Source organism: Lutjanus erythropterus, chromosome 8 (assembly GCF_056507025.1).
Source record: "Lutjanus erythropterus isolate fLutEry1 chromosome 8, fLutEry1.hap2, whole genome shotgun sequence".
In the NCBI taxonomy this organism is placed as follows: Eukaryota; Metazoa; Chordata; class Actinopteri; order Lutjaniformes; family Lutjanidae; genus Lutjanus; species Lutjanus erythropterus.
Genome location: NC_139324.1, coordinates 42,629,158 through 42,640,049, shown reverse-complemented (window position 1 = coordinate 42,640,049; position 10,892 = coordinate 42,629,158). Strand labels below are relative to the sequence as shown.

The 10,892-nt window shown below is 40.8% G+C and overlaps 1 protein-coding gene across 2 annotated transcripts; it reads left to right on the top strand.

The window, feature by feature from the left end:
* Positions 1–2,164: 2,164 nt before the first annotated feature.
* LOC146323374 (NLR family CARD domain-containing protein 3-like) lies at positions 2,165–8,457 on the top strand. Of its 2 annotated transcripts, XM_084725569.1 has the most exons (7): positions 2,165–2,247; positions 2,704–2,766; positions 3,378–5,259; positions 5,795–5,968; positions 6,322–6,471; positions 7,089–7,138; positions 7,306–8,457. In XM_084725569.1, exons 1-7 carry the CDS (start codon positions 2,175–2,177, stop codon positions 7,869–7,871), a joined length of 2,958 nt encoding a protein of 985 aa, XP_084581695.1. In that variant the 5' UTR covers positions 2,165–2,174; the 3' UTR covers positions 7,872–8,457. The 2 variants fall into 2 exon arrangements, with proteins under 2 accessions (XP_084581695.1, XP_084581696.1); XM_084725570.1 differs by lacking the exons at positions 7,089–7,138; positions 7,306–8,457 and adding an exon at positions 6,739–6,933.
* The last annotated feature ends 2,435 nt before the right edge of the window (positions 8,458–10,892 follow it).

Genomic DNA, 10,892 nt, shown 5'->3' with positions numbered 1-10,892 from the left:
AGGGTTTTATGTTCAATTAAAAAAGTTTATGTATTTGGAAAAATGTTGGAAGAGTTGATAACAAAAGAACTTTTTAACTTCTAATGCAGCATTATTTTCTCCTGTACCACACTCATGTCATATCTTAAAGTTAAAAATATCCTCAAAGCAAATATTGATATGCGATTAAAGGCGATAGAAATATTTTTTGTCACCCTTCAGATCTCCATGTCAGTTTGTCTCTCGATCTGTCCCTGCTGTCTCTGCCCTGTGAGTCTGACTGTGGGTCTAATTTCAGTACAGATATTCAATACTCTGTCCACTAATACATCAATAATAATAATGATCCAATAATACCACAATAATAACTGCACGTTTGCCTGATAATGTTTCTGTACTTTACAAGTATTTTGAATGATTTGTTTTCTTACTATTAAATATTTTGACACTGTATTATTGCTACTTTTACATTAATATTTAATTTTTCTTTATGAGGGAGTCCACATACAATAAGGTCAATAGTCTGAATGTTTTATTGGAAAACCCAAAGAAATAGTGTGATCAGTAATGTAGTGCACGTGTGGGTGGATAAAGGTGTGTGTGTGTGTCTGTGTGTGTGTCTCTGTGTGTGTGTGTCTGTGTGTGTGTGTGTGTGTGTGTGTGTGTGAAGTAAGAGTTCAAACCAAACTAAAATGGTGAGAAGGCCATGATGAATGTGGGCAGAGAGAGAGAGAGAGAGGGAGAGAGAGAGAGAGGGAGAGAGAGAGAGAGAGAGGGAGAGAGAGGGAGAGAGAGAGAGAGGGAGAGAGAGAGAGAGAGAGGGAGAGCAGTCTGGGAAGAGCAGCCCTCCGGTGTCCTCTGGCAGGAGGAGGGATTACTTCCTGTTGACAGAGGATTACTTCCTGACATGTCATGTGTAATGATGCTGGTTGAACAAACCTGGTGAAGCTTCATAGGAACGTTATTCATCACAGCTCAGACTCTGATGGTGACGCTGATCTCTGTCTTCTGTTTTCAGGATATTTTATTATCTTCTTTCTTCGGTTTAATCTTTACATCTGAAGTCGTCTGTTAACGAGTCCAGAATGGGGAGTTGGTTTGCAGTTCCAGATCCAGCAGCAGCTCCTGCAGTCTTGCCACGTGGTAAGATGGTGGAGTACTTTTTTTTATTACTATTATTTCTGTTTGTGGAGACTGACGCTCTAAAATAGAAGCAGTCACAGTGAGAAGAATATCGCTGGTTTTAATCCTGAAGCTGTGATCAGAATCTTTTTGAAAAAGAAAGCGAAACGTTGAGATGATGATGAGTAACAGACACAGTGGACCTGAGCCAGTTTGACTGGAGGGTAGAAACACTTACAGGCAGTGACTTGTGTTAAAGTTTGTCTGCTGCATGAATCAGTCCTTACAAATACAACAAATGTTACTCTGAAGAAGAAGAAGAAGAAGAGCTACAGAGCTCACATTAAAGATCAAAGTTTGCTTATTTGCTGACTGTGGTTTTTCCATTTATTGCAGCACAAGATGAAGGCGCTATAACTGTCAGCTATAAAAAAAAAAATAAAAACATGATGATGCATTCAGGTGCTTCTCAGACAGTCCTGTTTCCAGAGGTGGGAAGTTGTTCTCCTGACTGCTCGTCAGCTGGTGTTGGTCTAATCCAGGTCACTCTACCTGCAGAGCGACTAACAGTTCTAATTTAAACCCAGATTACAGATTACACTTGAGGGACTAATAAAGTGTTTACCATCAACCAAATATTTACTTTATTCTGCCGTGTTTCTGTTAATATGACGTTGACTGACAACAACTTGGCAGAAAAATTCTCTCCAACTCTCTGAAGGAGTTTTAATGTAAATGTCAGCTGAGATGTGAGATGCTCGGCGCTGATGCAAACAGCTGCATTGATAAAAATAACAGTGTTTGAGAGAGAGTGAGAGAGTTGTGAGTGAAAAAGCTGCCAGGGTAACAAATGACAAACTTCTTCATTGCCTGTTGTATTTTCACTTTGTTCTGTCAGCTCTTTCCTTAAGCAGATCAGATGAAACTGAATCTCTGACTGACTTCTAATCAGATCATTTAGTGTTGAAAAGTGTTTTCATTCCTTGTGTGTTTGTTTCCCAGCAGAGAGACGTGTGCAGGATTCAGCTCATCCTCAGAGGGGCGCCGTCATCGCTGCTCAAGGTCTCAACTACATGCCTCATCTCTGCGGAAATAACATCGGAGGAGATGTTCACCTGAATGTCACCAAAGGTAGATGGCTTTCAGGTATTTGTCGACCAAAACTTTTTCAGTGAGGGTAGTTCTGATACGATGCCTCAGATACAGAACAAAAAAATATTTAAAACAATTGATGTGTGCAGCTGAAATACATTTTGTACCTTTTATTTGTTTATGTTTATATGCAACGATAAATATTTTTGTGTTCGGTGAGTTATTCATATGTAAATAATGAAAAACATTTGTTAATCTCTGTGTGTATTATTTTATTTTAAGACGTGTTAGATAAATAGTAGACTGATGCAGATGATATCAAATTTAACATCCCTGATGGACGGCGAACACTCCTGTGGTTTCATTAACTCTAACACTACATTCTCTTTGGTTAAGTTGCTGTTGTGCCTGTTTCAGTAATTTAACAGTAAGAATTCAAATGTTTCTATACGCTAAAGACATAATAACTCATTTGTAGTTTGAATGATTCAGTTTATTTCCTTGTTTTAGTGATCTCAGAGAACAGAGAACCCTCCTCCTCTGAGAGCGCCGCTAAAGCTGATGTATTCTCTGGTACGTATGATGAGAGAAAAGTCTGTTTTGTAAATTTTAAGTTTTGCTTTCTGTGTCAAACATCGACACCATTATATATTTTTTCTTGGCTGCTGTAGACAGTAACATAAATTCTGATTATTTTGTGTGTGGTTTGTATGAGGAGCTGTTGAGGAAAAGTATTTGGCCCGAGAATTAGGAAGAAAATGAGAAGATGATGATTTTGCATTTCATGAAAAAAGCTGAAATTTTGAGATTAAAGTGTAACTTTGGAGAATATGTCAAACTACTGCATGATAATGACTCTATGAGTAGATGAACTGGTGAAGCTGGACTAGAATCAGTTTTAGTAACAAGGAAATTCTTGCTGTTTTAATGCACAAACACAGTGAGAAATTCATAGCTGCTGATGGACAAATGCACAGATATCAGTTGTTACGCCTCCATGTAATTCAGATCACAAGACACAAAAGGACATTTGATGATGCTGTTTTGTCCCTTTATCGTCTCGAATGTGTTTGGTTACAAATGCTGTGTATAATTTTGTTGTCTTGAACTGCTCATGAGAAAGGAGTCATCTGTCGACATAAAGCCTAATTCTTAGGGTTTTATTTCCTGTTTATGTCACACAGATGGGACTGTCCCAGTACCAGAGCCACACCCCATCACATACTACCAAGAGCTGCTTCAGTCAAACCTCAAGGACAGGTTTATGTGTGCACAAGAGGGGCTGGCAAAGAAGATGGATGAGCAACATCTGGATGATATCTACACAGAGCTGTGCATCACAGCTGGGGATGATGTAAACATCAACATAGAGCATGAGGTCAGACAGATTGAGGCGGTGGGGACGCCAGCAGAAACAGAGACAACAGTTAAACCCAGTGACATGTTCAAACCCCCCTCTGAAAGGTACAAACCCATACGGACAGTGATGACCAGAGGAAATGCAGGAAGTGGAAAAACATTTCTTGTGTATAAGATGGTGTTGGACTGGGCTGAAGGACGAGCCAATCAAGATGTGCATCTCATTTTCCCCTTCACCTTCCGTCAGCTGAATTTCTGGAAGGAAAAAAAGTTGTGTTTAGCAGAGCTCATTCATAAATGCATCAAAGAGACCAGAGACATCAAGACAGAAGCTCTGAACTACATCTTCACAACTCTGCAGTCCTCAGGAAACACCAACTTTGACAGAAGTCAGTTCAAACTCCTGTTTGTTTTGGATGGACTGGATGAGAGTCGCCTCCAGCCGGGCTGCTCCACCAATCAGAACCAGGACACAGACTTTGATGTGACAGAGTCCACCTCAGTGGACGTCCTGATCACAGACCTCATCCGTGGGAATCTGCTTCCCTCTGCTCGTGTCTGGATAACCGCACGACCTGCAGCAGCCAATCAGATCCATTCTGATTTTGTTGGTATGGTGACAGAGGTCAGAGGGTTCACCGATAAGCAGAAGGAGGAGTACTTCAGGAAGAGACTCAGAGACGAGAAGCAGGCCAACACAGTCATCTCCCACATCAAGACATCACGAAGCCTCCATGTCATGTGCCACATCCCAGTCTTCTGCTGGATCACTTTTAAAGTTCTTGGGGGCGTGTTGAAGACCAGAGAGGGAGGAGAGCTGCCCAAGACCCTGACTGAGATGTACATCCACTTCCTGGTGGTTCAGTTCAAATTGAACAATGTCAAGTATGACAGAGGAGCTGAGACAGACCAACTCTGGAGTCCAGAGATCAGGAAGATGATTGAGTCTCTGGGAAAACTGGCCTTTGAGCAGCTGGACAGACTGATCTTCTATGAATCAGATCTGACAGAGTGCGGCATCGATATCACAGCAGCCTCAGTGTACTCAGGAGTGTTCACACAGATCTTTAAAGAGGAGAGTGGACTGTACCAGGACAAGGTGTTCTGCTTCGTCCATCTGAGTGTTCAGGAGTTTCTGGCTGCTCTTCATGTGCATCTGACATTCTTCAACTCTGGAGTCAATCTGCTGTCAGAAGAGAGACAACCAATCCCTCGACAGTGTAAAGAAGTTAGAACCAAACGTGAACCAACACATCTCTACCAGAGAGCTGTGGACAAGGCCTTACAGAGTCCAAATGGACACCTGGACTTATTCCTCCGTTTCCTCCTGGGTCTTTCTCAGCAGACCAATCAGACTCTACTACGAGGTCTGATGACACAGACAGGAAGTCCCCCAGAAATCAGGCAGAAAATTGTCAAGTACATCAAGAAGAAGATCCGTGACAATCCATCTCCAGAGAGAACCATCAATCTGTTCCACTGTCTGAATGAAGTGGGTGACGGTTCTCTGGTGGAACAGATCCAACAGTACCTGAGCACAGGAAATCTGTCCAGACTGAATCTGTCTCCTGCTCAGTGGTCAGCTCTGGCCTTCATCCTTCTGTCATCTGCAGAAGATCTGGACGTATTTGACCTGAAGAAGTACTTTGCTTCAGAGGAGGTTCTTTGGAGGCTTCTGCCGTTGGTCAAGGCGTCCAGCAGAGCTCTGTAAGTTCACAGAAAACCACAGATACTGTTTCAGAAGTGTAGGGTTGTTCTAAACTAATGAAAGACTTAAGCTGAAATTATACTTTATACTGTGTAGTAAATGTCATCATCAGTGGGTGAACGCTCAGGCTCTGTGTGGACGTCTGCATACGGACAATTTTTTGCGACCATGCAGGTTTGTCCATGCAGCCACTTCAGATGCTAATGTACAGCACATATGAAAACACATACATAATACATACATACATGATATAACTGCCCACATACATCCCTCATGTTGGCATGGATGTTAAGCAATACATCCACTAGAGGGCGCCACTCAGACTGCACTGCTGTCCTGTCCCAACACTCAGTGTCCCAACTTCCTGGAAGGGCTGCTCAGTCAACTGATCAACATAGTCAATAAATTGATTAGTTAATCAATTAAAAAGTATGTTATATTGTTTCCTCCGTATCAGTATTAAATAATTTTGTTTTACTCAACAGCTGACAGAATCAATATCAGTGTTTGTCTCTGTCACTAACTCTCGTCCAGGCTGAGTGTCTGTCATCTGTCAGAGAGAAGCTGCGAAGCTCTGTCTGAAGTTCTCAGCTCCCAGTCCTGTCGTCTGAAGGAGCTGGACCTGAGTAACAACGACCTGCGGGACTCAGGAGTGAAGCAGCTGTCTGCTGGACTGAAGAGTCCGAACTGTACACTGAAGACTCTCAGGTCAGGACTCATCTTCTCTTTAACAGACTGTATGTCAGTGATGATACTCAACGTCTGCAGGATTTTATGGTTTTATGGTTGTGAAAAACTGAAGCAACAACTCTGCAGGAACATTTCTAGAATTGTTTTGGTTCTTTTTAATTCTGCAGCAGATTCACTCAGCAGACCTGGATCTGAACTGATTCTGTTGATGTAGGTTCAGTTCTTATTCACACAGGACTGATGAAGAAGTCTCAGCCACTAACAAGGCCATGCATTGAACAAGAACATATATTCTGTGTGTGTGTGTGTGTGTGTGTGTGCGCGTGCGTGTGTGTGTGTATGTGTGTGTGTGTGTGTGTGTGTGTCTTCAGGCTGTCAGGCTGTATGATCACAGTGAAAGGCTGTCGTTCTCTGGCCAAATCTCTGAGATCCTCCCATCTGAGAGAGCTGGACCTGAGCTACAATCATCCAGGAGACTCTGGGGTGAAAGAGCTGTTTGAGGACCTGCACCTGTCCCGTCTGTAAGGATATATTCACATCATTTTTTGAGGCGTCAGCAACCTTTGGACATTACAGCTCTTAGTATCACACGGATAATAACAGCGTAAATGTCTGTTTTCTACTGTTCAATACAAGCTGAAGTACAGGAAACATCGTTTGGTGTTTGCTGCCCTCTGCTGGGTTCCACATGACAACTACACATTACAGACACCTGCTGCTGTCACAAGCTTCCTGACGCTTCCAGCAAAATATTTGACCCTTTTCTTTTTTTGGTGTGTCTGACTGAGGTTTGGCCGAACTGCAGTCTTGAGATCAGTTGAATGCCCACCTTCACTCAGGCGACTCTGACGACTCACATGATGGCAGAGTGAGTCGGCGAGTCACAAGTGACCTGAATGATTCTCGCTCACACCTTCACTCGATGGAGGGGTGGGTACAGGACTCACTTACCTCTCAAGGTGTTGATCTGCGTGTATGAAAACATGTGGTAAACACGTACAGAAAATCCTCTGGGAGCCAAATCTTAAACCCAACAAGAAGCTGGTCATTTTAAATTTACTGTTTGACCATTTCCATGTATTTCACTTTTAGGAACTGCTCCTGCACAGTTTATTTCTGACTCTGTTTCTTCTTTCAGGAATCTGGATCATGGTGGAGAACAGTGGCAGAACCCTGGTCTGAGGAAGTGTAAGTGTGTTTTCACTGTGATTCATTAAAACGTTTCAATCAAAAGTTTGTGCATCTATAGTTAACTCTCAGTCTGAAAGAGGATCAAATTAATGGTGAGTCTCTTTATGAAGTAACAAATAAACCCATCAGGTGTGTTGGATGTTGTGTCTCGTTCTCTCCGTCAGATTTCTGTGAACTCTCACTGGACACAAACACAGGACACAAACGCCTCAGACTGTCCGACAGCAACAGGACGGTGACTGAAGTGACAGAGGAGCTGACGGATCCTGATCATCCACAGAGGTTTGACTTCTGGCCTCAGGTGCTCTGTGGAACTGGTCTGACTGGTCGCTGTTACTGGGAGGTCGAGTGGAGAGGACAGGTTTATATATCAGTGAGTTACAGAGGAATGAGGAGGAGAGGACATGGTGCTGACTGCTGGTTTGGAAGAAATAATCAGTCCTGGAGTCTGAGGTGCTCTGATGGACGTGATTACACTGCCTTTTATGATAAAAGCAGGACAGAGCTGTGTGTCCCCTCCTCCTCCTCCTCCTCCTCCTCCTCTGCCTCTAACAGAGTAGGAGTGTATGTGGACAGTCCTGCTGGCTCTCTGTCCTTCTACAGAGTCTCCTCTGACAGACTGATCCACCTCCACACCTTCAACACCGTATTCACTGACCTTCTGTATCCTGGGTTTGGACTCTGTTACTGTCCATCTGGTCCCTCCTCAGTGTCTCTGTGTTCCCTGTAGGAGGGACAATCTAAACCAGGACTTCTCAAAGTCTCAACGTCTACATCCAGACTGAGCAGCAAGTCAGTCCAGACCCTCGTCATCTTACAAAAACAACACGTTCTAAAATGACATTTTCTATTGATCAACGTGTTTTTGTCTCTGGACCAGAGCTCATCTGAGATGGACGGACGCACAGTGGAAAAGTGTCCTGTGGTCTGACGAGTCCACATTTCAGACTGTTTTCACTAATCATGGACGCATGTCCTCCGGGCTGAAGAGGAAAAGGACCATCCAGATTGTTCCCAGCACTGACTTCAACAGACAGCAGCTGTGATGTATGGACGGATTCAGAGAGACATGCTGCCATCACTGACGTCTTCTTCAGAGACGTCAGTGATTATTTCAGAGACGATGCTGAGACACATTGTGGACGTGTTCCAACAGCGTGTCTTCATAGCATTGCATTTTGTTTTTATTGATGTTTTTATACATTCCAACTTTTTGCAATCAGGTTTTGTCACTTTTGAACTGTTGATGTTTAAAACTATAACATGTAACATTTCTGTATTAAAATGTCTGAAAACAAAAATGTTTCTTATAAAAATCATGTTTTGTATTAATTTGAACTTAAATCTGTAGTTATTAACAAAACTTCACCACAGTCTTCTGCTCCTCTTCAGTGGCTCCCTGTGGCTTTGACAAAAAATCTACAGAAATTAATAACAGTTTTTTTTTCTAATTATTATTTTTTCCATTAAAACATATGTAGCTTGGGTGTCCTGGTAGCTCAGTTGGTAGAGTGTGCACCTCATGTCCTGAGGCTGTGAGTCTTCATTTCCTGTCTTCACTTCAGCTGTCCTATCTAAATAAAGGCATAAAAAGGCCATCATATAATTACATATACATATATATATATATATATATATATATATATATATATATATATATATATATATATATATATATATAGATATATATACATTAAAAAACAGTGGCCTGTACACTGAATAAAAAAGCAAAATGTTTTAATATTTTGTCAACGCGTGCGTACTCGCCTACATCTGTTGCTCGCCACCTTTTCCTCTTAAGTTTCCAACTGGTCTTGAGTCTCCAGAAGTCGTCTATCGGTGCCACGTCCAGGAAAATAGAAAAAAACTTCAAGAAGAACAGAATTTAATATTTGCAGCTCCAGACAGATTGTTTTTTTCCCTTTGCTTCAATCATGGTTCTTCTGAGAGGACAGTCTGCAGACCTCTGGTGTGTCCTACATCAGTGAGTCAGGCAAATGCTAAATATATATACATATATACATATATACATATATATAAAACAGTTGAGAAATTTTGCTGACAGTCTCAACCTGTTGTGATTTAAATTAAATTTTACTTTTACTTTCTTTACTTTACTTTTACTTTCTTTTATTTCCTTGACCTTTCTTTTTTCTTTGGTCCTGATCGGGGGATAAACAACCGACACCTGGCAACCCTCCCCGATTATCTGTTGAGTTCTGTTGACGTCTGGGGCAACAGAACTGAAGTCAAGTTTCCGCATTCAGCCCGGATATTACCGGAAATAACTTCAAAATAAAAGCGCATCAATTCGTTATTCAGCAATTATAACACTAGTTCATCAGTTAGACCAGTGGAAAAGGGCCTGTGTTAAAGATACACATATTTGTTTATTTTTTCCTTGTTTTTTTTTTTGTTTTTTTTACCATAACAAATATATATCTGTAAAATAATAAGGGAATATATCTGCAAATCTAAAGAGAGAGAGAAAAAAAAAATTATATAATAATGATAATTTGAAAATATTATGACAAATAATTAAACACAGAAGGTTAAGTACATTTTCATTTATCTTGACATTTATTTGTTCATTTGTTTCTGAGTATATCTGTGTCGTCCTGCTCAGACAGAGTATCTGATCCCTGCACACACGAAGAAACAAATATATACTGAGATGAATCAATAATATTAACATAAGCAGAATGGGATGAACTTCATCAACATAAACTGTAAATATGAAAAGAGAGAAAAAACACGTTATTTTTCATGAAAGAGTTTGTTGTTTGTGGACAGGTTTGTTTCGAGTGTTTTTAAGTTCTGAATATTTTCTTTAAATTCCCATAAAAATCTGGTGAAGTTTGAGAAAATATTTCTCATCTTGCATTTAAGTACAGGGATGCACCAGCAGGTATCGGTTAGATACTGCCCTCACGTACTCGTACACATAAAACTACTCCGATACTCCACACCCGATACCACGAAAAGTAGCTGATCGATACAAGTAAACGTGTAAAGAACCGCCATGACGCAGAGTTCAAGACGTTTCCTGATGTTTACTCTCTTTTGTTTCGGACGCGTCGTCATCATCAGTGAGAGACTCACTGTCCTCAACATCATCCATAAATAAATAAATTAAAAAAAAGACAAAAAAAAACAAAAAAACCTCAACATCATCCATTAATGACCGCAGAGACTTCGGAAACTGTCCATTAAATTAAAGTAAAAGTAAATATCCACAGAGAGCAGCTGTAGACCGCAGCCAGCTGACAAATTCCTCTGAAGACGAATAAAAACACTCTGTTCTTCATAATAAACTGCTACAACTTCTGTTTGTGTATTTATTCTTCATCAAAACGTCCTGACAGCTCAGGACACACAACTTCAGTCTCTGAGGTTCACAGCAGATCAATAAAACTGATGCACACATGGTGCCACACTCATACCTGTCCCCCCTAAACAATGACAGGTAGGAACTAATTATCTCTTAGACAAGAGAGACATGAGGAAGAAACTTAAATACTACGCGTGTAACTGTTAAATTAAAATACTCGTTAAAATGCTGTAAATGATAATGAAATGATTATCATATATAACACCATTTATAATAGTAAACTTAATTCTGCAAGTCCATAATAATGTTGTGAAATTATTGTACTGAAATATATCATGTACACAGTAAACTGCAGCTTAATAAGGAACAAAATCAGTAAAGTAACTTACTACAAATAACCTAAAAATGTAATGTGTAAAG